Below are 25449 nucleotides of genomic sequence, written 5' to 3'. Positions count from 1 at the left end.
GGCGTCACGTAAACTTGCGCTTTGATGCACGGAGTTAGGTCCGGACACCTCGCAGGCCATAGAACGTGACTGTTCCTGCCAACCGGACGCTGAGGGAACTCGTTGTTAAGATGCTCCACTACACATCTAGGTACGTGGGGTGGTGCGCCGTCATGTTGGTACCATATCTGTCTGTAAGCTTCCAGAGGAATATCTTCTAAAGCGTCTGCTATTTCGTTCTGCAAAAGCGCCTAGAGGTCGGCATTATCTGACCGTTATCCACGTTATTTGGGGTTATCTATGGATAAGTATGAAAGTCCGATAATTTTTTTTGATTACATGACGTAGTAGAATTAATCAAATAAAATAGTTGTGGATGTAGAAGATTACCATTTTAATAAAAAAAATTATTGCGTTAAAACATTTTTCCAAATCTCTTTGTCAACAAACTAAACCGTTCAACTTTCGACAGAGAAACAAATGTTCAACTTATCAATAACAAAATAAAGAGTCAAATAGATAGTTTCCGTAACATTATTTTTTTAATTTTTTTTAGAAAGAACTCAATAAATAATTGTTTATGGAATTGTTTTTTAAAGGTTTTTAGAATCAATTATACAAAAACCAATATTTTAATTTGTTGAATCGTTATCCTTCCACCATAACTTCAGAGACATCATGTCGGTAATTGTATCCGCCTGGAGACTTCCCCTCTTAGTGGTAATAAGATCACTTCCAGCAGAAAATGCACTTTCGGCTGGCACTGATGTTGCTGGTATGGCAAGAGAGTCTTTCGCCATTACACACACCGAAGGATACATAATTTGGTTATCCTGCAAAGAGGACATCGTAATTAAGGATGTATTGGTAATAGGTTTTCTAGATTGAGTATGTAAACCTGTTTGTTTAGTAGGATCAAAATTTGGTCGAGTCTTGTATCAAGTACTTGATTAAGAAAATATTATTTACGTAGTCAAGTTAAGAAAAACGTCCGGTTACTCGCACGAGTTTATTTAGTTTAGCACTTTCTTTACGCGCGTAAAAAGGTCTAATGCTTGTTTTCCACTGGCGCGCGCAACGACGCGTTTCTCAGCTTTGAAACGTTCAAACGTTTTTACGCGCGTAAAGAAAATAACATTATGAAAACAAGCATAAAGCGCGCGTCATAATGTAATTTTCTTTACGCGCGTAAAAACGTTTGAACGTTTCAAAGTTGAGAAACGCGTCGTTGCGCGCGCCAGTGGAAAACCAGCTTTAACGTGTCAAAACTGAGGAACGCGCTATCGCGTGCTAGTGGTAAACAAGTGATATGCTTGTTTCGGACTTAAGACCGATCCACACTAGGAATTTTTCGCGATTTGGCACGCTTTGCACGCATAATCGCTGGAAACGTGTCTCGTCCACACACGAAAATTTTGAAAACTTTCTGTGTGAACGAGATGCGTTACAAGCGATTTTGCGTGCGAAATCGCGAAAAAATTCATGGTGTGAATCGGTCTTAACGCGCGCGATGGCGCGCGCCGGATGTAGGAGGGTTTTGCACGCGTATAGAAAAATACATTATGACGCGTGTTAGTGGAAATTAAGCTTAATGCTTGTTTTTCACTATAGTGGCCGTAACGACGCGTTTCTCAACTTTGACAAATACAAACGGTCTTACGCGAGTAAAAACATAAGACGCGCGCTAGTGGAAACTAAGCTTTACAGTCGAACGATAAATTCACGCAACTGCTTTATGAACGGTTTTTAGTTTCAATCGCTCAAGATCGTGGAACAGCGGATATCTCTCCATCACTTTTACTCCTTTAACGTTAAAGCGAATATCGCCGATAGCAAATCTCGGAAATAGCGTCGCAGCGAGCTTATAACATGTACCCAACGGAATTAGAAAAATAATAAGTCAGCTTATACTGTTATTAATAGATAAGGTATAATTTTCCTAATCTCGAAAAAACGACTGTAATCACAATGAAACCGTTATAATTACTTACTTTCCACCATTGTAATATGTTGGTTTTAGGTGGCTGGAGGTCATCCTGGAAGAACTTCAATAGTTCAGACCCGCGAACGAATTTGGCTGGGCGCTTCGGGAAAAACGCGAGAATACCCGTGCGATCTTCGTCAACGCATGCGGCGTTTGAAGTCGAGGCTACGCTACTCTTCTCGTAGTAGGTATTAAAAATATTTAAAATCTTGGTCTTAATGGATTTAGCTTGGGTTTTTTCGCAATTTGCTTGAATGAAATCCATTTTTAATGTAGGGTCCAAAGCTAAATAATGAAATAGTGAAAATAATATTTTACTATACGTTACATATATACAGAGCTTAATGAAGGTTCTAACTTAAGATTTGAAAACATTAATAGTAGGAACATTAAGCTATGTGTTATGTTTCGAAATAATGGCAATCATAAGTTACAACAGTGTGACGCTTTCTAGTTGTACAACGCAACGTTTTTAATTGATAGCAGGTGAAAACTATTCGCCAGTCTTGAACCGTTCGGACTGTCGCTACGCAAACTACTCGCCGGATATAGAATTTTCGGACAGTTCGGGCGCAGACTCTTCGCTCTCGAAAACAGGTTTTCGGATCGCTCGGGACTGTCCGAGCAGTACTTGCTCTCGAGATGGAACTGGGCTAGAACTCAAGTAAAATTCGTCTACTTGTTAGTCAGCCGTCAAACATAGCCCCTGCCTTCTCCATTTTTAGTAGTTCTTAACCCATCTATTCGAAAAAAAAATACCGAACTGTTCGGAATTTTTAGTGACGTCGCATCTCGGTTTTGAACAGTACTGTGGACTGTTCGGGATTGGCAAGAACCACACACTTGTCTTAAAATTGCGAACTACTGAATTGATCTAAAAACATTTTACTCGTATATATAAATTATATTCATCAAACTACGTGGAAATAATTTCTAGGTAGTAAATTCTAGGAACCGGAACCGATAATATCAAAATTTAATAACTGGAATCGAAACCGGTACCCTTAAAGTAAAAATTTTAGAACAGGAACCGATAAACCGAAACTTTAAGAATAGGATCCGGAACCAATATAGCTCAAAAACGTTGAACCTTTGCATCCGTACTGTTCACTACCCGTAAATAATACCCAACCCTTTAGCTTTGACTTTACAAAAGATACTACCTAAGATTGTACTTTCTGTACTCGGTGTACATAATTATCAAAGGTAGTGCACCCCTCGCGTTTGGGATAATGAAAACCAACGTGCTTGTAACTAGTGACGTATGAAAAAATATCGTACCAATAGCTATCCAAAATGCTTCGATATTCGAAGATTCACGATAGGTGTTGAGCTTAGATCTAGCAATTGAGCACGCTTCCTCCAAAAGCGGGTCCATAGTTGGATTGTTTAGTTTCTCAAGCAACCAGTGGTAGGCCGGCATTACCATGGACATAGTGGGATATGCCACAGAGGAAAAGGAATTCGTTGCTTCCTTGAAATCCTAAAAAAATTTTGTATTTTAAATTTACCTACGCTGTTACGAGTTTGTATAATTTTTCCGGCCTGCTCTTTCAAATGAAGAAAATTAGGAGATAGTAAAGTCAGATAAATATAGGCTGGCAGTTTGGTCGGGTTTAAGTAACCTGAACCCGCGTTTTGGATTTAACACGATTTGGCCCCAAGCCCAATGCGCATTTTCCGATCGGGTAGGTTTCTAGTAACTTGAACTAGCCGGTCTGTAAGCCTAGTTAATATGTTACTATTAGCAACACTAGAACAGGGGCGTAGGAACCGGGAGGGGCAGGGGGGGTAATGCCCCTCCCTTGAATTTTGCTGGGAGGGGTGATTAATGTTATTGCCCCCTCCAACTTTTTGGTCAGTTGAAATCTTCAAAAGGCTCAAATTCTCGTTTTAAAAGCATATAAAGCTTATAGAACCTCAACTGTGTTTAAATTTCAGTCTTTTCCCGCTTATTTACATAGTGGTAAAAAGTACACATGCATTCGGAGAAGCTACACTCCATTAAAAATTCAAAACCATTCTCCAGAGACCTTTCCATTTCTCTTTGCCCCCTCCAACTTCTAGAACGTTCCTACGCCCTTAGTATAACAGAAAACGTTGCCTTTGAGTACATTTTCAGAGTTATAGCGCAATCAAGGTTTAATTCAGCACAGAGCCCTTTAGCGTGTAAAATATGTCCAAGCCGATTTGTACTACTATACCAAGGACCAGTGGCGGAGCTTGGGTTAGTAGCGCCCCCACGCCGCGTAAGATTTTGCGCCCCTTATATATATATGCGGAAAATGAGGTGAAAATGCCGCTTTATTTAAATTTGCAAACAATATATTAGACAAATCATGGAATGAAAATGTTTTTAATATTTTTCGGAAAAATACCGGAAAAAAGGCCTCGGTAATTTTCCGGAAAATTTTCCGACTTACAACACTAAAATTATATATATATATATTTGCGCGTTGTCGGTTCCGGTTCTGGGTCCTAGCATTTTTCATTGTTCAACAAAAATGTTGTAGGGTACATGACGGTACTTAGACAAAACTACATCGAATATCCAGTGGCAGCGCAAGGGGTAGGCTACGCAGGCTACAGCCTACTTTTATTTCGCTTGTAGGGGCCCTAAATCTAGATGAAGGGGCCCCGAACAGCCCCCTAAAACGATCCTGCTTGATGAGCTAATTCTATGCAGTAAAACATAAAGTAGAGTAAATATCGTAACGTGACTTGATAATCTAAAAAGTCTCCGGCGTGTACCCTGCGTTATGAACTAATTCTTCGAAGAGTAAGTTCAAATCAAGTAGCGTAAAACTCGTAACGCATTTAAATAAACTACTCGTGTTTAAAGACTGAACTACATAAACTTTAAACCAGTCTTTACCTACTTTTGGCGCCAACTATAAATCTTACTCACTTTATAGTCCTCGAAAAAATGCGCCCCCAAACCTCTTGCGCCCCCACGCAGTTGCGTACCCTGCTTACCCTATATCGCCGCCCCTGCCAAGGACGAATAAAACTCCCGCAACGGTTGCGCGTTATATAAGCCATTGGTTACCAAACTGCTCCGTCACTGAAACTAAGATTAACCAGCATCTGCACAACCCCAAAGGTCAGACGGATTTTGGTATTCAACAGTCTATTAATACGTTCGAAATAAATCTTCGGATAAAGTTTCGGAAACACTGGTTTATGTTTCCACCGTTCCGCTTGCAAACGTTCAGAACATTTCGGCTGAACCGCTATCGCGTAGTAACTTAATATCGTTTGGTGACGTCGTCGCATCGGCGTTCAGGTAACACATGACTATCACATCGCATTCAAAACCAAACCTATTAACGAAGTGTTTCCTAAACACTACAAGCCACTTCGATATCGAAACGACGCAACTCGTCTCCGAGGGCTCGTGTGAACCCGACTATATCCCACTTACAAGTTAGTTCGGTTGCTAGCTACTGCGCGATTTCGTTGTTGAAAATGGCTGGGTCAGAATTTAGCATTAACGCAAAACGAAGTATCATACTCAGTATTTTTAAAGTTACTTATGATTATACTAACCTTAAGCAAATTAAGGAGTACGGATAATGCATCCCATTCGGCGTCTGATAAAGTAAATTTCCTTATGTCTTTATCTGTTTGCATTATAGCTTGCAGAGACTAAAGAGAAGATATTTACAGCAAAAGTCAAAATTTCATCTAAACACGACCAAATCGCTAATCAAGAGCGTATCAAGGATTTTATTTCCGGAGGCGTAATAGTCGAACAATTTCCCGAGACTCATTTAAGCTAACCCCCTGCCACTCATCCATTACCTACGGGGGGTTTATCTACTAAAACCCTCCGCTTCGATACGCCCTTGTATGCAAATTAAAGACCTGTCTTAAGTACGTAGCTCGGGAAAGCATGTCGTAGGTTGAATTCCAACGAGTCTTTACGTCGAGTACTAATTTCAAATCCTTTATCCCAAAAGAAACATTCAGCTGTGATAAATTCTCTTCACGAATTCCAGATAACCTTATTTTGGTGACCACATTTCGAATCTGTAAACCGTCGATAATTTGACTTTGTTCAGAATTTATTTTAAGCTTATGTAATTATTACCATGAAGCGATATTAGACCGATTTTTAAAACAATAGAAAGACACCGACGGTCGATATATTACAAAAAATAAGGTATGCTCGAGAGGCCAACGACTTGTCTACATACTGAACATAAGAGTACAGAGAGGGTCAGTAAAGCGTTTGGTAGTACAGAGTTCGCGCACTCTAAGTACAGCCCAAGCTACAGTATCGTACACAGATTTCGCGTGGTGATAAGCCGTTTTGAAATAGAAATAGCGCGATACTTCGGCAAATATGCCTTCGAGGCTAAACTAAAATTAACAATAAAATAAAAGTAAATTTGATAGAAGCGCAATTACAGGATTTATTTAGAAAGGGAATAGAACCTAGGCTTTTTGGAATCGAAAACCTCCACTTTCACTATCGGCGCTAGTTGGCGAGTTCTCGCTAAAATTGTTAAGGTCTTCCTTGAAGAATTCCTTGAGGTTATATTTCGTTTAAATTACTAACTCTTTAGCATTACCTTTGCCACAGCATTTCCTATGTGACAGTCCGTACCTGTCCACACATCGACTGCATTCTCTCGATACTCTTCAATAGTATCAAAGTTTGGTTGCGATTTCAGGTGTTTGAGTAGTTCCTGGACTGCTAAATTCAGGGGACGTGGGCAAAGTATCGTATACTAGGACGTCACTTCGGCCGCGTACAGGGACCACGGCCGGGTACAGAGCAAAACGAGTTTCCATAGAAGTCGTTGCTACACTCTTCGCTATTCTCAATAATTCCCAGATTATGTACTTAGTTTATTTATTGCTATTTCAATAGTATAATCCAAAACATCCGCTGCGTCTACCATGGCACCGATTTACATGTAAATATTCTAAGCTCGTAGTGCATTACTCTCTCTCTTATTGGGCAACACGGTCCTTTACCCCCAAATTACGAAAAATATTAAGATTTCATTATTAAACCCTCAAAAGGTCGATTGCCAACTAAGTTCTTTAATATTTTAGGGCTGTTCGTAAATGACGTAAAGCAAAAACAAATTTTCGAAATAAGTTTATACGTAGTTCTCTATTGTTTCAGAAGTGGGCAAAAATGGTGAAAACTCTTCCAAAATGGGCGCTCACTCATTGCCAAGCTATTGTGAAATATCATCGCTAACAATTTTTGCCCACCTCTGTATTTTTTTACTTTTAGATACTATTCATACTAATCATAAATAAAAAAGGACTAAATTGAGACTTAAGTTTAAATGTGCAAATGTTGCAGTACAAAATGAAAATAAGTAACGTAACATTTCCGCGTACCCTTCCTTTCCCCCAGTAATTTTATTAACGCTTCAACCAACCTGCCTCCTCTGCGTTATGAAATTTGTGAAAGGCGCCTTACCAAAGTAATTAGTCTTTTAAAGTTCGTAAATTGCTGGTATATCGTCTGTTAAGTGGACCATTTTCATTGATAAAAGACCAAAGCTTCTGTTTAGCAGACACAAATTCAGCAGTTTGCGAGCTTCTCACATAAGCCACGGCGTGGCTTTATCTTAATCTAAAGGGCTAATTTCGCAATATGTATAGCGATAAACTGTACAACCTACCTTACACGTATCTACTACTAGTTGCGATTCTCGTTCGTAGATAGTCATTAGGTTTGATCTCAAAACTTTGGCCGATTGAGGTAATGAATCAACAAGGGTAGTATTTTTGGTACACAGAGAATGTAGTAACGCTTTAAATCTGGGATGTTCAATTGTAGAAACGGCTGATCTGTTTCAACGACCCAGCGCCTTAGGCAATCCTTCGCGTGGTCGATGGCTACTTCGCTTGGCTATACGGGTCAAAAGTCTAGTTAACAGTCCACTCGATTTCTTAAGTCATTCTGAAACTTACCTTCGCGGTAAATAAAACGCCCACCACCGACGAGTGTTTTTTATCCAAATGGTATTTCAGGTGGCTAGTTCCTTGGTAGTTCAAAGAATCCTGAATTTTGTACTCCCTACAAATTGTTAAAAAAAAATATTCTAAGACTTTGGTGGCCACTTTATATGACACGATATGTAAAACGGTACTCCTCTTTCAATTAGATCGTGATAAAATAGTTGAAAATGAGCTTAAAGACTACTAAAAGCTAGACCAAGTCTGCACCTATCTGTGCACGCCTAGCAGTGCTTAACGGTTAAGTGACGCCATTAAATTGTACCCAATTGCAAATGTTTTACCGTTAATATGCCCTATGGTCTGGAACAAACAGTGGTGTAAATTCAGTCCGCTTGCTGTAAGAGCGAATGCCCACAGGGGGTTGAAACTGGCCCATTGCCGAATATATTAAAAAAAAATAAAAAAAAACCACCCCCGTTTGAGTCACGAGTTCGCCTGTGATGGTAACCTTTGAGGATCCATTGTTTAGCCACGGCAGTCCAAGTATAATTTCATGATACGATCCCTTTTTTTAATATTCAGTGTATATGCTCACGGGGCCTGTGTTATCCGAGGTAAGTGAGCCGATCGCGTTGGGTTTCCCACTTAGCATCGCTTAAAGAAAATTTATTGGTGGGAGGGGCCAGCTCATTTGTCGCTGTACGCTGAGACACAAATGTATTTAGTAAAGTTTACATTTTCTGGCAACAAATTAAACCCCGTCACTCGTAAATACCAAAATTAAAGCATGGAGTACTTACTTCTCGCAATATTTACGATGAGCCATACTACCCACGATTTGAAAATGAGCCCACACTGGACTACGCACATTTCGTTTCATATTGAGGTTATCATTGTGCGTTGACTCTAAATCATTACCTGCCATTGCCTAAATCTAAATACTTTTAAATACTCGTAATATATCCAAAATCAGTATACGCCACCACTTTATTACCACCCTCGGATGCTAGCAGAAATATACGAGCCGACAAATTACCATCACATAGCCCAGCAGCTTACGATTAATTAATTCATTTAAACAGTAACCAAGTAAACTTATTTTGGATTTTTTTAAACACATCTGGGTAGGTGATTCACCAATTCAATTTTTTTTGTAACCTGAAATAAACGATTAAACATATATCAAACAACCGAAGCTTCCCTTATTTAAAAAAACGTCAAACGAAAATAAATCATAAAGCCTAATTCTTTTAAATAATAATAACACTCCGCGGGTTGTTATAATGGTCATTTTTTAAATTTAAAATATAAGTGTGTGTTCAAATATTTATGTTGCACAGCTAACTGATATGGATAATTTTTTAATTAATTGAGACCGGTCAATTTTAACTGCGAATAATTATCTATGGATAACTCTAAGATTGCTTAATCATGGATAAAAGTTAACTGAACGCCGACCTAGCGCCAAGTAGCGTTGTCCATTAAGAGGAGCTGAAATGAAAAATGGGCCAATAACTCGATCCCCGAGCAAACCCACCCAAACATTTTTTTTGCAAGGCACCACCTTAGGCCTAAGTCATCAAGCGACTTTTAAAGCATTAATCCAGGTGGCCGGGTTACAATGCGAGACAACAGCTCCTTACACTAACTATTACCGTTACCCACGACTTAGTTTTTATGGAAGGGGAAACTGAAGAACTCGGGGGAAAACCCCTTAATACAGTGGGAAGAGACCTTTTAAACTCAACGCAGAAAGAATGGCTCCGAGTTTTCACCCAGTGCCACAAGCTGGGATCGAACCCGGCTCCTCTTGCTGCGAGGTGAAAGTGCTAATCACTCTGCCACCCCACCCCAGTCGGAGTTGTTGTTGGGGATTTTCATCACAACACATGTGGGTGTTTTGATGGTTGAAAGGCCCATCTCTCCCAAAGGAACACTCGTCGGTTACCAGCATTTGATTGATGAAATTTGGGTTCTCATCAGACATGGTTATTAGCCAGTTGCAGAAATCAAGTCTACGTTTCGTATCTCCTTCGTGCAGAGCTTGGTGGAGGGTCACTCGATACGGATGGAAGTTGTGATTGTGAAGAGTGGTCCACACGTAGTTCGTCGATAATCCGAGTACGTCGCTTGCACCTTTAACGCTTGCTCGAGGATACGCAAGAAAATAGGGTAGAACGTTGTCTTCCAAGTTGAGGGTTTGACGACCTTGTCCATTAAATCTGGGATTGACGTTTCCGTAAGTCTGAAAGTCACGAACAGCTCCAAGAACGGTGTTGTGGCTTGGTCTTCTATCTGGATATTGAACGGTGAACAATTCACTAACCCTATGCGCGTTACGATTGGCTTCACCATAAAATTACTCGACCATAAAAGCACGCTGATCACGAAAATAATTTAGTGGCATGTTGATTAGACTCAATAAACGTTAGAGAATGGTTGAAAACAAAAATATTTCACATTACATACTAATTTAAAAATTGATCTTTGAGCGTAGTTGGCCTACTGATATGTTTTTCGGCCTACTGTAGACTTTTTTAATGGAATTTAATCATTTAACGTGATTTCTCATTTACGTACAAAAATGCGAAGGCTATTGGCCCCTAAGGACAGCTTGTTTTTTTCATCAACTCATATCTTCGTGAAAAAGTGTTCTTTTCCAATGAAACCAATTTATTTGAACATTATCGACAGCACTCTACAACTTTCTCATTGAAACGTTTTTTTTTCTAGGACCTACCAGTGAAAAAATGTTTTTAACAAAAACCCCAAATTATTTCAGATTTTTCTGAAATTAAGGATTTAAAGCAATCCCACACTAGAAATAATACCCTGAAAATTTCGCTACTCTATCTCTTGCAGTTTCTGATAAAAATGCCCAGTTAGAGCAATTCAAAACACCCTGTATTTTCCTCACCTCATAACATTTAAGCACTACCTCGGAAGTACAACAGGTGAAACAGTTTGAATTAAACAAGGAAAGTGACACCTAAGAGAAGAATCTGAACGAATAGAAAAATAACACCAACGACGGGGTTCTCTAGTACTTTATGAAATGTCCATTAACTCTAAATAGCTTTATGATAGAAACCTCGACATGATTTTTTTTGACGAAAATGATATCACGAGAGAAGAACTTAGAGTCAGCGAATCTCTAGCAACGCATTTACTATGCTAATATTTCCAAAGTCTTTCATCGAAGTTTAGAATTCCAGTTGCGTATTCCTTTGTTTCCAAACTAAGTTGTGAGGGTCAACACAAAATGACCCAAAATGTAATTGAAGAAGTTGAAAAGGAAGGCTTTAGAGTCTCCGCCTAGTTTTTGACAACGCCGAAATATACGTATCAACCTTCCAAAGATTTACTAAAAATTATATTCTGGAACCAGCGCTTTTCGCCTTCGATCAAAGCCACATAATGAAAAATCTGAGAAACCGGTTTCTGGCGAGATACTTTGTTCTAATGGGCTGTATAATTTCATCAACATTTGTTTAAACTGGGTGATTTGGACGTTACCATTTACTTTAGGGAGGCAATATCAAAATGGTTTGATATTCATAATATGCGAAGTAAGAGATGAAAGGTTGATTTAGCGGGATCACGAATTCATTCCAGTACTAGAAGTAATTCAAGAAAATGCCACGCTCCAGGAAGAAAAGCAGTCTTTTGAACCACGAAATCCACCGTAGCACTTATCAAATACCTCTTGGAAATCGATTTTCATTTTGTGTTAACCAGCAAGCTCTCAAGTTACGCAATATAAATGTTCTTTAGCCACGCACCTTCGCCCTAAAGGTGGATAAAATGACATGATGGATGCGAGGTCGTGATCTACAGACAAAGAAAACACTAAAAATTGGAATAGTAAAACCCTAAAAATTTGGAAATACGTATACGCAACAAAAGTAAACTGATCACTTTTCAACAACTATTAAGGCATTGGTACCATTTCGAAAAGTTGTTAGAGGTACCACCGCATCTTCTGAAATGGAAACTAAATTCAAAGGCATTCCAAACATCATTCTTAAACGGATCAGCATTGTGTCCCCTCGCCATTCGTGCATGCTCTCGTTTCACAAAACCGCAGTAGCGTTAGTAGGCGGCTATATTGTGCGGGTTGCAGAAGATAATCCTGAATGCGACAAGTGTTTGGACCGCCTGCGACAACCGAGAAGTAACTCTAAAGTTTTGTGTATTGATTTTAAATCACTTTCTGGATAGAGGTGGCCCTAGATATCCAAGTAAATATCTCATTAACATTTTGAGTATTATGGCAGACTTGGTATTACTAAAAATGAATCTTTAAAAGTATTTCTGCAAGTCATTCAACCTTATTTCACAAAAGCTTTAGAATTGGACTGTGAAAAATATGGTTCGCGAAGTTTTTGAGACGTTTGTTGTATAATTACTCCAAAGATCTTACTGATTAAACGCCAAAACATTGCACTCCAAACCACTCTCACGAAACATGTTAAAATGTAATTCAAATTTCATTGCGATATTTACCTGTTGAAAAGCTGGTTTTCAAAAAAAACTCTCACGAAAATATGTTAAAATATAAGTAACATGACAAAGTGATATTTACCTGTTGAAGAGCTTGTATATAAATAGACAATTTAAAAAATTTATATGTTGAATTAGCCTAAACTGTTTCCTGATGTTTTAATTACCTGCCCAATCCTAAATCGGGACAATTGTAAATTTTTTCAAAATGTGACCAGAGTCTTCCCCGCAAATAAAATTTATGCGAACGAAGAAGGTATGTCGAATAAGGAAATATACCGAAAATTGTTAACAATTAAAATACGAGATGGAACTAAATTTATAATAGGATGTGATAAAAATGATTGGGCCAGGGTATTCAGAAATAGAGTGAAAATAAAAGAATCTAACGTAAAAGAAGAAAAGAAGGTAAAAAATAAACTATCTATAAGCGCTCCGAAGCGGGAGTTTAGCAGAATTTGTTATTATTTTTTTCCGTTTCTTTCGAGTTTTTGTTCAGTGGCATTTCTATGTAATAAACGTCAGAGAAGGAAGTCGTCATAGCCCGGGAGTTTAGCAGAAATAAATAAATAAGTTACATTGCTTCTACGACGCCAGTCAAAAGGCCTACGCCACATGTATATACGTGAGATATAAAACAATAACAAACCGAGTAGGCGTATATTTAGTAATCAGCTAAATCTAGAGTAGCTCCCTTAAAAAACCAAGACCTAAAATTAGGTTGTTTAATCGGGGCCAGATTAAACAAAAACATTAACCCAATATTTGAGGATAAATTAGTAGGAACGTATAACTGGACCGATTCGATGATAGCTCTAGCTTTGGGTAACTGGGAATTCCACTGAATGGAAGCTGTTCGTCTCGAATAGAGCTGTCGAAATACAAAGGCTGTCTCAAAGAGAAAATTGATATCACTGCCCAGGGAGGGACAATCTGGCCGACTTTCCCACCCGCGGTGTAAAAGCGGCAGAGTTGCGGGACAATAAAAAATGGAAAGAGGGCCCTACATGGCAAAAGAACCAATGACCGAATTGCCAAATAGGCAGCAACCGTGTGAGAAGGAATAAGAATCCGTATCCAATGAAAGGAGAAAAATAACCATTACCGAAAAAACAAGCGTGCCAAATTTAATAGACCTGTCCAAACACTATCACCTAAACAAAGTATTAAGAATTACCGCCTATTTATTCAGATTTCAAAATAACTCTAACGGAAGGGAGAAAATAACCGGGCCTTTTACCACAGAAGAATTAAATACGACAGTTAAAAAGTAATGAAAAAAATCACCCTAAATCCAAAGTAGCATCCTTAAACCCACTTTTAGACGAATCGGGATTATTACGCGGGGGTGGGCCGCTTGGAGCAATCTAACCTCTCATACGTTGAGAAACATCCTATCATCATTCCAAAAAGCCATAAATTGGCGAAATTGCTAGTTATTAGAAGTCATAAAAAATAATAATAATCAGCTAGGCTAATACCCAAGGCACCACCTTAGGCCTAAGTCATCGACTTTTGAAGCCTTTTAATTCAGGTGGCCGGGTTACAGTGCGTAGGAGGGTGGTGGCTATTATATTACTTGTTTATTACTAGGGGGCGCCACATTAGTATTGTTTGTTAGCCTCCAACGAGGCAAGGGGGACCGCGTGTGTACAACTAAGTTGGTGATGAGACTAGACAGTTAACTTGAATAAAACTACAATATAAATGTTAACCTAATTGCAATGTCCTTTATTGAAATACAACTTGGTGACAGAAGTGGGATCTATAAATGATGTAACTATTGAAGGAAATTATCTTATCTTTGAACAATACTTCACCATAGTTAGGCATAGTCAAATGGCATAAGCCTTGGCGACCTAATGGCGACTACCAACATCAAATATCCTGATCACTTTACTCCAGGCTCAAATCCAGCAGAAGCATGGCAATTCTATAAAGAGAGATTTGAAATTTTTGCCGAGGCGGCTAAACTAACTGGGGAAGCTGATGTGAAACATTTACGTAATATTTTCTTACATGTTCTGGGAGCTGAAGGGCTCAAGATATATAAGACATTAACAATTCTGACTCCGCATGACGCCAGAACTCTACAGGATATTTTCTCTGCCTTTGACTCCTATTATCAGCCATATCATAATATTATATATGCACGATATAAATTCCTTACTGTGAAACAAGCACCAGAACAACCATTTGTAGATTACTTATTAACACTCCAAACGCTGGCTGACAGTTGTGACTGGGGTACATTGAAAGAATCTATTATAGCGACGGTTATCACTATTAGAATAACCAACTCAGAAGTTAGGAAGAAACTTTTAACACAACCCACCTTAACTTTATCTCAAGCTATTTCCATATGCCAAACTGATGAAACTGCCAACAAGCACTCACGGTCAATTGCTGTAACTATCATGCCAACAGAGGAACCCTCAGCCACGCTAGATGCTATCCAGAGACAAAATTATTCCCGACCAACTTTCCGAAGGGACATATCACGGCAAGATACTTTTCGCTCATCAGGAGCAGACTCATTTCGCCCACGTGCATTTAGTGATACTACGTTACAGAAACCTTGGCAACGTCCTGGTTGCCCTACATATCATGATTCGACTCGCCCATCATACGCCAAATGTTCTCGCTGTGATCGTTCCCATGGCCCACGGCAGCTGTGTCCTGCTAAAGGAAAACGTTGTAGAGGCTGTGGTGGCCTAGACCATTTTATGATTAAAGGTCGAACAGTGAACTCATTAGAGCAATATCTTCCAGGCGAACAGCCAGTGGCATCCGCATATCAACACTTAGATTATATTACCCAGATACAAGGTAACCAAAAGGATAATGATCAAAATAAAGAAGACCCATTTCTTCATCTATTTTCATTAACTCGAGCTGAGCTATACGTAGTGGTGGGAGACCCATGGACCGCTACATTGAAGGTTGATGGCCATAATGTCATCTTTAAAATTTATACTGGCGCGCAGGTAAACATACTTCCGGAAAACTTATACAGGTGTTTCCCAACACAATATATCATGCAACCACCAACATAAGCTATTAAAGCCTACTCTGGCCATAATATTGAGGTTTTGGGTACAGTTACCTTGCCATGTACATCTACGACTACAACAGTGCCTACTCAGTTTCATGTCACGAAACAGAACAATATCCCGATACTTGGGGGTGCGACGGCTCTCCAGTTGGGACTCATCGCACGTTTACCAACCAGTACAGTGGATCATGTGACGTCTTGTTCAACATCCAACCTGGTAAATTTACATTCGAAGGCTTCACTCCCCAATGCCATCAACGTGACACAGCCACCAAAAGAACTCTTAAAAGATTATCAGAACTGTTTTGACGCAATGGGTAAACTGCCCGGTCAACACAAGCTACGGCTGAAACCAGGAGCAATACCATATATCTCCCCACCACATTATATTCCACAACGATTGAAACCTAAAGTGTACGCAGAACTAAACCGGATGCTAAATTTGGGAGTGATTGTACCTGTGGTCGAACCCACCTTATGGGTTCATCCGATAGCTATTTCTCACAAACCTAACGGTGAAGTGCGAATATGTTTAGACCCCAGGAAATTAAATGAAAATCTGCTACGTGAACATTTCTTAATGCCAATGCAACAAGACATATTTGCCCAATTACACGATTCCAAGGTTTTTACGGTTTTAGACGCCCAAACCGCCTTTTGGAAAATCGCATTGGATGAGGAAAATTCGTACCTATGTACTTTCAATACTCCATTTGGCCGATTTCGATTTAAACGCCTACCTTACGGTATAGCTACGGCTTCTGAGATTTTCCAGAGGACTATGAATACAATATTCGGGCATATCCATAATACTCATATCTCAACGGATGATTTTCTCATTCATGCGAAAGAAATGCCTGAACATGTTGAGATACTAAAACAAGTCCTAGAGCAGGCACGACGCCCAGGTCTAAAATTCAGCACAAACAAGATCCAGCTAACAGTACCAAAAATTTCTTACTTGGGCCACATAATATCATATCCAGGAATTCAAGTGAATCCAACTAGAATTGAAGCTATACGTGAAATGCCCCCACCCAAGGATAAAACTGAACTGAGACGTTTTTTGGGAATGATAAATTTCTTATCAAAATTTATACCCAATTATTCTGAACAAACAGCGGTTCTAAGACAGTTACTAAAAGGCACAGTGGAATTCTCATGGGATGCTAATTATCAAAATGAATACGACAATTTAAAAAACGTTATCACGAAGGCCCCAGTCCTTGCCTTTTATGACCCAAGGAAACCAACGGTCATCTCTGTTGACCGACCCACAGAATTCGCATCAATGACATTAACTCCTACGCAAAGAAACTATGCCCAAATTGAAAAAGAATTACTAGCAGTAACGAACTCTTGTAAACACTTTCAATTCTACATAGCTGCATCTCCAGTCACGGTACAAACCGACCACAAGCCTTTATTGGCGGTCATTAAGAAGCCCCTGACATTGCTTTCTCCAAGACTACAACGTTTATCTCTAGAACTGGCAAGATACAATCCAACATTGATTTATACACCGGGTTCACAGCTCTTCATTGCTGACACACTATCACGTGTGCCTTCATTACGATCAATTATAAATACTGAACCCCTGGAAGGTCCTTATGTCACACTCTATGGACTTACCACACTATCAGAGGAACGAGAACAAAAGTTAAAACAAGCCACGTTACAAGATAAGGTTCTGCAGTTACTAAAAACATATACTCAAGATGGATGGCCGAAACACTATAACAAAATCCCATTGGAAGAATTAAGATTTTTCTGACCACTACAGGAAGAAATCCACGGAGAAAATGGACTATTATACCGAGGAAATTGTTTAATCGTACCAATGGAATTACGAAATAACACTATGGCACAATTACATTCCGCACACTAAGGTATTACAGCATGTTGGGCAAAAGCCCGACAAAATATCTTTTGGGCAAATATGTCAAAAGATATAACAAACTTTATTTCAACATGTCCAACATGCTGTCAAAGGAGCCGAGCAAATACATCAACTCCATTGCAACCTCATCAAATACCGCCGTTACCATGGCATACGGTTGGCACTGATCTGTTCAAGTATAAATCCAAAAATATGATACTATTGGTTGATTATTACTCGAAATATGTGGAAGCATAGGAACTCAATTCCACGAATGCCGAAGCTGTAATGAAGTTAATGGTTCCCCACTGGGTGCCAGCCGTTAGGCAACTAGCGAGAAATGTAGTAAAAGATTGCGTAATCTACAAAAAATTAAGAGCAAAACTAGGCGATAAGCCAATGGCGCCGTTACCTGCCGACAGAGAAGACCAATCTTCCCATTCTCTATTATTGGTATCGATTTCGCGGGACCTTTAATTGCGAAAATTAATAATAAAGAACAAAAGACCTGGATATGTTTGGCCACCTGCGCAGTAACCCGCGCAATTCACTTAGAACTTGTACCCTCCCTTACCACGGACAATTTCCTATTAGCCTTTAGAAGAATAATATCATGTGCCAGCGATTGTCTACACCGACAACGCTAAAATCTTTGAAAGGGCTAATACGGATCTCCGTTTGTTCTGGAAAAAACCTTAACGAAATCTAGTTGAGGGAGTATTTTGGGTCCCAGGGAATATCTTGGAAGTTCATAATTGAAAGAGCCGCTGGTACGGTGGGTGGTGGGAAAGATTGGTACGGTCCACCACGACAACTCTTAAAAAATTTATAGGAAAAGATCTATTAAATTACCCCGAATTAGAGACCACATTGATTGAAACCGAAGCCATTATTAACAGTAGACCAATTACTTATAATTTCAATGATTTCAATGAACCAATGCCCTTCACACCGGCTAAATTTCTTGTTCGACGGAGAAATTGTTCTCTTCCACCCATAACATTTAAAAATCAAAGAATACCATTGTCGCGCCAAGAAATAACCAACGGTTAAAATATCGTGAAAAAAATTTGAACCATATTTGGAATCGTTGGTGACATGAATATGTCATGGAGCTACGTTCCACCCACCACGCCAAACTCGCCAAAGGCGAAACCGAATTCGAAGTCGGGGATGTGGTGTTAGTATATGAAGACAAGATATCGCATCACTTGTGGCACCTCGGATTAGTGCAAAAAGTTATAATCGGGCGCGATAAGAAAGTAAGATCGTACGTTGTAAAAACCAAAAACAATAACATTACCAGACGTGCTGTGCAGCACTTGTGTAACCTCGAAATTACAAGTGAAACGCGTAATTTGGGGGGAGTGTAAAGAGTTTGGAAGTGTAAATTACGCGCTTTCATTTGAAATTATTTTAATAACAACAAATTTAATCTAAATGTATAAATTTAAGCTTACAAAGTAACCTTTCTAAAATGTATAACATTAACCCTCTTTAACTGTTTCGCGCAAAAAATATCTATTGTCGCGTTTTATATTTCAGCTTTTAAACCATAAAATTGTATTCTACCTTCACTTTCGTTCTCAAGCAATTACTGTCAACCTTTGAAATCTTATCTCTGCTTGATGAATTGGTCATAAAGTGTAGGACAATGGGAGCGTTACTGCGCCTCGAATTTACCCAATCTGCGAGAAAAGAGTGACCTTCGCCATTGTCCGCGCCGCCGACGCCGGCCTTTCTTGGGGGTCCTAGTGAGATAATTTCTCACGAATTTCTACCCTTTGGGATGCCGCGCGCTGCGAATTGGTTAAGTGGGGGATACCGGGGCCGTAAAAAAGGGGAACCCAACCCTTCGACGGTGCCCATTGCGCTACACTTGACCACATTATTGGTATGCTTCAATTGATAATGCAGTTTCACCATGGACTCTATTATACCTAAAGGGACGGGTTATGCCTGTGGCTTCCACAACGCTATTCCCCTGGTTTCACAACGGCTTTTTATTTTGGGGGTATCAGGGAAAGGGGAAGACACAACTTAGGATATTCAAGGACATTATTAAGCGCCAAATCTGAATAGCAGACGACTAGTCGTCGTAGTCGACGTTGAAATCGCTTTTAGAACAGTTTCAAATATCACAAATAACTTACTTTAAATTAATATAAACTTAAATTACTGACAGTGGTATTTATTAATAGTTTAAAGATGGTTAAAAAGAAATGTATGTATTCTTTGTGTAATAATAGGGATAAGCGGGATAGCGAGCCTCAAATTAGGTATTTCCCATTTCCTCGTCCTAAGAAAGAAACTGAAAAATGTAGAAGATGGATTGCTGCTTGTGGTAGATTTGATGAATGCTTACATTTATCAAAGTTTAACAAATCTACACTCTACATTTGTTCTGAACACTTTGTTGGTGGTTTGGGACCCACTACTGAGCACCCGGACCCAGTGCCTTTTCAAGAAAATCTTGATACTCTACAGCTGATGGTAAGTAATAATGAAAATACATTATTTGAAGGGCAACACAAGTGAGCTGGTAAAAAAGAAAAAGCAGCATGCTTTTCAGAGGCGGGCAGAGTCCACCGTAAATTTCGCACTTTACTGACTTTACCCATTTTGCCAGCTCACTTGCGTTGCCCTTTAAATTTCGAATTACATTGTACGTACTAATTTTCTATACACTTTAGTATCAAAATGTGGATTTGTCTCTTCCTGATACGTCTATTAACGTTGTGAAGGATAATTTCAACCAAATGTGCAGTACTCCTGCGAAAGAAAAGGTGGAGCTTCCGAGAGTGGACTCTTTATTCTCCGAAACCATTACTTCCACAACCCAAGAAATAGATGAGTGTTTAGGGACTTCAAGTTTAATTGATTTTGAAGAAACACAAGAATGTAATGACAGTGAAGAAAAAATATTACCTACATCAGACCTCATAAAGGTTGAAGAAAAATATGCAACATCTTTCCCTATACCAGAGGATAAAGTGTCACAATTTAACGAGCCTTTGACAACTTCTTACACTAATTACATCAACCACTCTCTGGCGGGGAAACCAATACCCAATGGATGGGTTGTAGCTAGCGTAGATGATTGTCTTGTTTTTTCCCAAATGAATATACAAAAACGCCTAATAATCAAATCATTCTCAATTAAAAATGGTTGTTCTCGGGGAGTTCTCACGGTGCATGGTCAAAGCCTGGAACATAATCTTATTATACTGCAGTTGCTTCCAGAAATACATAATGTCGACATGCTGTTTGTTTTACTAGAAATAATAGATTCTTTGGCTTTATGCTCTGGAATTTATGAGACACAGCTTGTGGGTCATTTTGATAATAAGGTCAAAATGAAAGGAGTCAAAAACGTATGTACAAATGCTGTGCATGCTCAAAACTGTGAAAGAGTTCTTCACACTTTTAAATCTATTAATTCAAAGAATATTTCAACAACAAACCTATGTGGAAATTGTATGAAATATAGAAAATCACTAATAAGAGGCAAGATTTGAAGCAAGCAAGACAGCCGTGAGAATAGAAATAGTTATATGTACAGAGCTCAGCTACAGAAAAAATTAAAAGAGCAGAAACAAATCAATTTGCAATTAAAAAGAAAAATTAAAAGCATTAAGAATAGATTACATTTGCAATTGAAGAAAACTGGCCAAACCTTATCCTGTGAAGATTCAAAATTTTTTACCACCTTGCTAGAAAAGCATAAAAATGAACTTCCTAAGAACACATTTAAAAGGTTATTTGTGGAACAGCAAATTTCTGCGTTACAAGCTAAAAATAAACGACTAAGAAGGTGGCATCCAAAGATATTGCAATGGTGCATTTATTTATATAGGAAGTCACCTGCTGCGTATCGCTCCATTGTGTCAACAGGTGTCATTGAACTACCATCTAAAAAGACACTGTACAATCACTCATCCCATATAGGATTGAAATCAGGGTTTAATATAGAAGCATTTCGAAAAGCAAAAAGGATGCTTGATAGTTCATGCCCCAAAGAACATCAGCGTTACGTGAGCTTAGTTCTCGACGAAATGAAAATAAAAGAAGACATTATTTACAAGGCTCATACTGGGGAATTAATTGGTTTCAGCAACCTTGATGAGGTTGGCAATGAGATTCTAAAATTAAAATTCGAAACAAGTGAGTCCGAAATTCCAGAAGTCGCAACCCATGTTCTGCAATTGATGATCAAGAGTGTAACTGGAAAATTCCAATTCCCAATTTTTTATTTCCCATGCAAAAACATGGACAGCGACAATTTGCAAACGATTATCTCTGAAGCTATTGGCAAACTAGAATTCCACGGGATAAAAGTTATCTCAGTTATCACAGATGGTGCAAGCACCAACAGAAGAGCGTTTAAAAATTTTGTTCAGGACGGTTATAAATGGGAGAACATTTATGCTGCTGATGAAGAAAGATGGGTGTATTTTATTTGTGACCCGCCCCATTTGCTAAAAAGTGCTCGACACGCTTTTTCAAACAGCAATTTTCATTTAAAAACTAAATATTTGTACCGCAATGGTCAAAATATATTGTGGACCACAATTTTAACTCTGTATGATGAAGATTGTGCAAGGGCTCCTTTTAGGCTTCTTCCAAAGATAACCAAGGACCATGTCTATTTAGAAAGTTATTCTAAAATGCGGGTACGGCTAGCTGCGCAAGTTCTCTCGAAAACTTGTGCCGATGCCCTCGAGCATGAATATGGTTCCAAACATTCTGAAACTGTCAAGTTCATTAGAATAATGAACAGGTTTTTCGATTTAATGAATGCAAAAAACCTGAAAACTGGTTTGTTAAAAAGAAACGGTGATTTGGAACCATATAAAGATCCAGCTGATCCACGTTTAGAAGTAAGTAATCATTTAAGTTCAAAAATAGATATAGTCGATACCTAAAACCTTACATATTAATTTGATTTCAGTGGCTAGAAAATGACTTCATTCAGTATTTCAAGGATTGGGAAACTGAAGTGAAAAATAGACCAGGCAATTTCACAGCACACGAGCGGAATAAGATGATAATTAGTAGAGAGACAATTGAAGGTCTAATTATGACAGGTATTGTAAAAAAAAACTAGTTTCTGTAACTTAAGAATAATATCTAATAGCGGTATATTCATAATTTTCAGCTCAATCTGTTCCAGAAATTGTTCGTTTCCTTTTATCAAAGAACGCAATGTTTGTAATGACATATAACTTATCCCAAGACGTACTAGAACAAGAGTTCGGTAAACATAGAGGTTCTTGTGGTGGTAACACCAACCCAGACGTAATGCACTATGGACAAAATGTAGACCGTTTTATGCAGCTAGAAAATGAAATAACTGCCCCTTAAGCGGGTAATACTTTAGTACTTTAAAAACAAATAAACATTTTATTTTTGAAAAATAATGGTTTTCCAATATTTTGAAATTAAAATTCATCACAAGTTCACTTTTATAGGAACAACTAACAAATTCATATGAAAGTATTTTTTGGCACTTATTATCACAATTTTCATAAAATAGTAACTTATAACCTACCCACTTACCAGGCACACTACCTATTTCTTTCCTTTCGTACTTTCACTTAAACCTTTTCTCAAAGCAGGTTCTGATTTTTGTCTTTTAGGTAATTTGCTGAAATGCTTTGCCCGCAAATATAACATTAACCCTTTCCCCCTAACTTTGAGGAAACTTTCAATTAATTTATTTAATAATTGTTTAGGTGCTGTAGAATAATTAATTAGGTTCCATTTATCTTGAGTTGTTTGGTTTTCGAGAAGGGTATCAATAGCTTTCTTTTTTCTTTCAGAATTAAAATCTAACAAATTTATTCCATGCCTACCGTTATAATAGTTGTCCACTAATTTATCCATTAATTGGAAAAATTCAAATGTATTTTTGTTTACATAAAGCAACCCCCACGGTTAGTTTGGGTGACCCATGCTGTTATGGCCAAATCTGAGAATTCTTGGTCTAAATAGTCCTTAATGTTAGAATAAGACCCCTTTAATGCTAGATTATTTCTATATTTAAAAAATTTTGTATTATTAAATACTGATTTCACAGTAGCCCCAGCTACGTAGTATAATATTTGTTCATCTTTCAAGTTCCTCAATCTTGGTGAGGTTTGGCAAATTGAAGGATAATTCATTGTTTCCTTACTTTCTGTAATTTTTCCCATTTCATTTTTCGTAAGTTGAATTAAAGTTAAAATGCAACGGAGAAACTCAGCAGCGCATGACCTTTTCAGATATCGTGAGAAGCAAGAAAATATCTGAAATAAGATAATATTATTAGAAAAGTTACGGAAAATTATACATTAGATAAGGAAATTTTTACCGGTGGTGCTATAGAAGAAATATTAGTAATGGCTTCTTCTAGGAAATAGGCGTTTGAATGAGCCTTCTGCGCTTTTGACCAGAAATTGTTGGATGTTTTAATATCACCAAATTCTTCATAAACCATGCTATACCCTTGGGCCCAGAATGGAGCTCTCTCTTTTTCACCAATACTGATTAATTCCTCCAAAACAGTAACTAAATTTTCATTTGGCGAACCAAGTAAATCTGAAAATTTAGCTAAACAATCATTCACCATTTTTTTAAACTGATCTTGTGAAAATTCTATAAAAAAGGTTTGTTAGAATATTTTTGAAGAATTAGAAATAGGACTAAATACCTAACTAGAAGTATACCAGTCAGTTTCACTCTGGTTCTTTTCTTTTGAGAACTTGATTCTGAATTGTTTACTAACGTTACCAGACATTCTGAAGAACCCCGCAGCTCGCTTCGTTGAAATTCATCATTACATTCAAGTAATGCTGAGACATCTAAATCTACATATTCTTGTATGAATAACTCTGAACTTTTCTGGTCTAAATCGGTCACTGCATAAAAATTGTCTTCTTTGGAGTTATAATTTGGGGCTAGTAGAGATATACTGATAAAAACAGAAAACATTACATTTAGCAAAGGCTTAGCATGAAAGATGATTTTTTTTTAATTTGCTAATATATTATGCACTATTCATTAAAAAAACAACCTTCTAATTAACTTATGTAGAAAAAATACTAACGTTTCTGAGTAAAAATGATCTTTATGAGGTTCGTTTCCCTTTTTTCTTGCTCCTTGAGAATTTAACACTTTCACTGCCCGCGCCATTTTCTGAAATTCTGATTGACCTTGACAAACCTAACTTTAGGTACAGCCAAGTAGTTTTCACACAACGAAATTGGCCGAAAAGGGTCTCACGTACAGACAACAAAATAGCTGGATAACCCGTCCCTTTAGGTATAATAGAGTCCATGGTTTCACGTAGCTTTTCCGTTTTTGGTGAATATTTTGGTTTTTTCGCTGGGGAAATAAAAATAACCGATGTTTATAAAAAATAAAAATATGCTTTTAAGAGTGGGTATTTGATCATTTTTAATGATTTACGGGAATAAAATACATTTTTTATGAAAATCTGCAGATTTTATCGGTTGCTATTATGAGAGCGAAACATTGCACTTTCAGAATAGCCGTCCACGTGGTTCTCTAACCCATTAAACGTTCTCTCGCGGGAGATAATTCTGGACTAATTGAATTTCTCCAGGGAAGTAATTATTTTCTGAGATGTGAATGTTTTCAAAAAGAAAGCTTCGTGATAAGCTAACCGAGTTTTACAAATAATTAAGCCAAGTCTTAAAAGTGCACGAATAACTAATTTTCGACTAACAAATTTTTTCAAAACCATATTTTTTTTTATATTTTCAATATTTAAAATTCCACTTTCTAATAAACCGGAGCCGAAGCCCGGTTACCAGCCCAAACCTGACCGAAGTCGGAGATGGAGATCAGACCATTTGATTAGATCTAAAATCTCTTAGTGCGCCACCGCTCGTGATGGGTTAAAAGAGCCGGACCCCGACTTCCCGGTTAAGCCACCAGTTATTGCACACCCCGACCCGTTAAGGGCCAAGTTTCGAGGACAATCAAATTTAAACATCCTGTATACTTAAGGGCCCCAATAAGAAAAGCACACGTTACCTATATTGGCCTCAATATGCCTCGGTACACATTATTGCGGTATATGTAGACTTTTACACTCCCAGATATACCCATAAA

General features: G+C 38.2%; 2 protein-coding genes across 2 annotated transcripts; both read right to left on the bottom strand.

The window, feature by feature from the left end:
• Positions 1-611: 611 nt before the first annotated feature.
• On the bottom strand, positions 612-25411 carry LOC149954453 (uncharacterized). The gene is made up of 8 exons (XM_090169906.1): positions 25372-25411; positions 7907-8012; positions 7615-7844; positions 5831-5995; positions 5513-5611; positions 3245-3446; positions 1971-2248; positions 612-812 (listed from the first exon to the last, which is right to left on the bottom strand). The coding sequence occupies exons 3-8, from the start codon at positions 7660-7662 to the stop codon at positions 612-614; spliced, it is 993 nt and encodes a 330-aa protein (XP_090026032.1). The 5' UTR covers positions 7663-7844; positions 7907-8012; positions 25372-25411.
• Positions 22763-25430, bottom strand: LOC149954452 (uncharacterized). Its single transcript, XM_090170345.1, has 4 exons — positions 24419-25430; positions 24039-24283; positions 23684-23967; positions 22763-23618 (listed from the first exon to the last, which is right to left on the bottom strand). The coding sequence occupies exons 1-4, from the start codon at positions 24502-24504 to the stop codon at positions 23247-23249; spliced, it is 987 nt and encodes a 328-aa protein (XP_090026471.1). The 5' UTR covers positions 24505-25430; the 3' UTR covers positions 22763-23246.
• Between the last annotated feature and the right edge of the window lie 19 nt (positions 25431-25449).

The sequence above is a fragment of the Leiobunum rupestre genome, chromosome 3 (assembly GCF_980474605.1).
Source record: "Leiobunum rupestre chromosome 3, qqLeiRupe1.1.hap1, whole genome shotgun sequence".
NCBI lineage: Eukaryota > Metazoa > Arthropoda > Arachnida > Opiliones > Sclerosomatidae > Leiobunum > Leiobunum rupestre.
Note: the sequence above shows the minus strand (reverse complement) of the source record. Positions and strands in the feature narration are given on the sequence as shown.

Bases quoted from the DNA above. Each gene is read 5' to 3' on its own strand.
- LOC149954453 (XM_090169906.1), bottom strand. From the start codon at position 7,662: ATGACTATCTACGAACGAGAATCGCAACTAGTAGTAGATACGTGTAAG. The intron at 2,249-3,244 runs GTACGATATTTT...TTCATTATTTAG, and splicing joins AGCATTTTGGATAGCTATTG to CTTTGGACCCTACATTAAAA. The intron at 813-1,970 runs GTAAGTAATTAT...TCCTCTTTGCAG, and splicing joins ACATATTACAATGGTGGAAA to GATAACCAAATTATGTATCC.
- LOC149954452 (XM_090170345.1), bottom strand. From the start codon at position 24,504: ATGGCGCGGGCAGTGAAAGTGTTAAATTCTCAAGGAGCAAGAAAAAAG. The intron at 23,968-24,038 runs GTATACTTCTAG...CCTTTTTTATAG, and splicing joins AACCAGAGTGAAACTGACTG to AATTTTCACAAGATCAGTTT. The intron at 23,619-23,683 runs GTAAAAATTTCC...ATCTTATTTCAG, and splicing joins TTTCTTCTATAGCACCACCG to ATATTTTCTTGCTTCTCACG.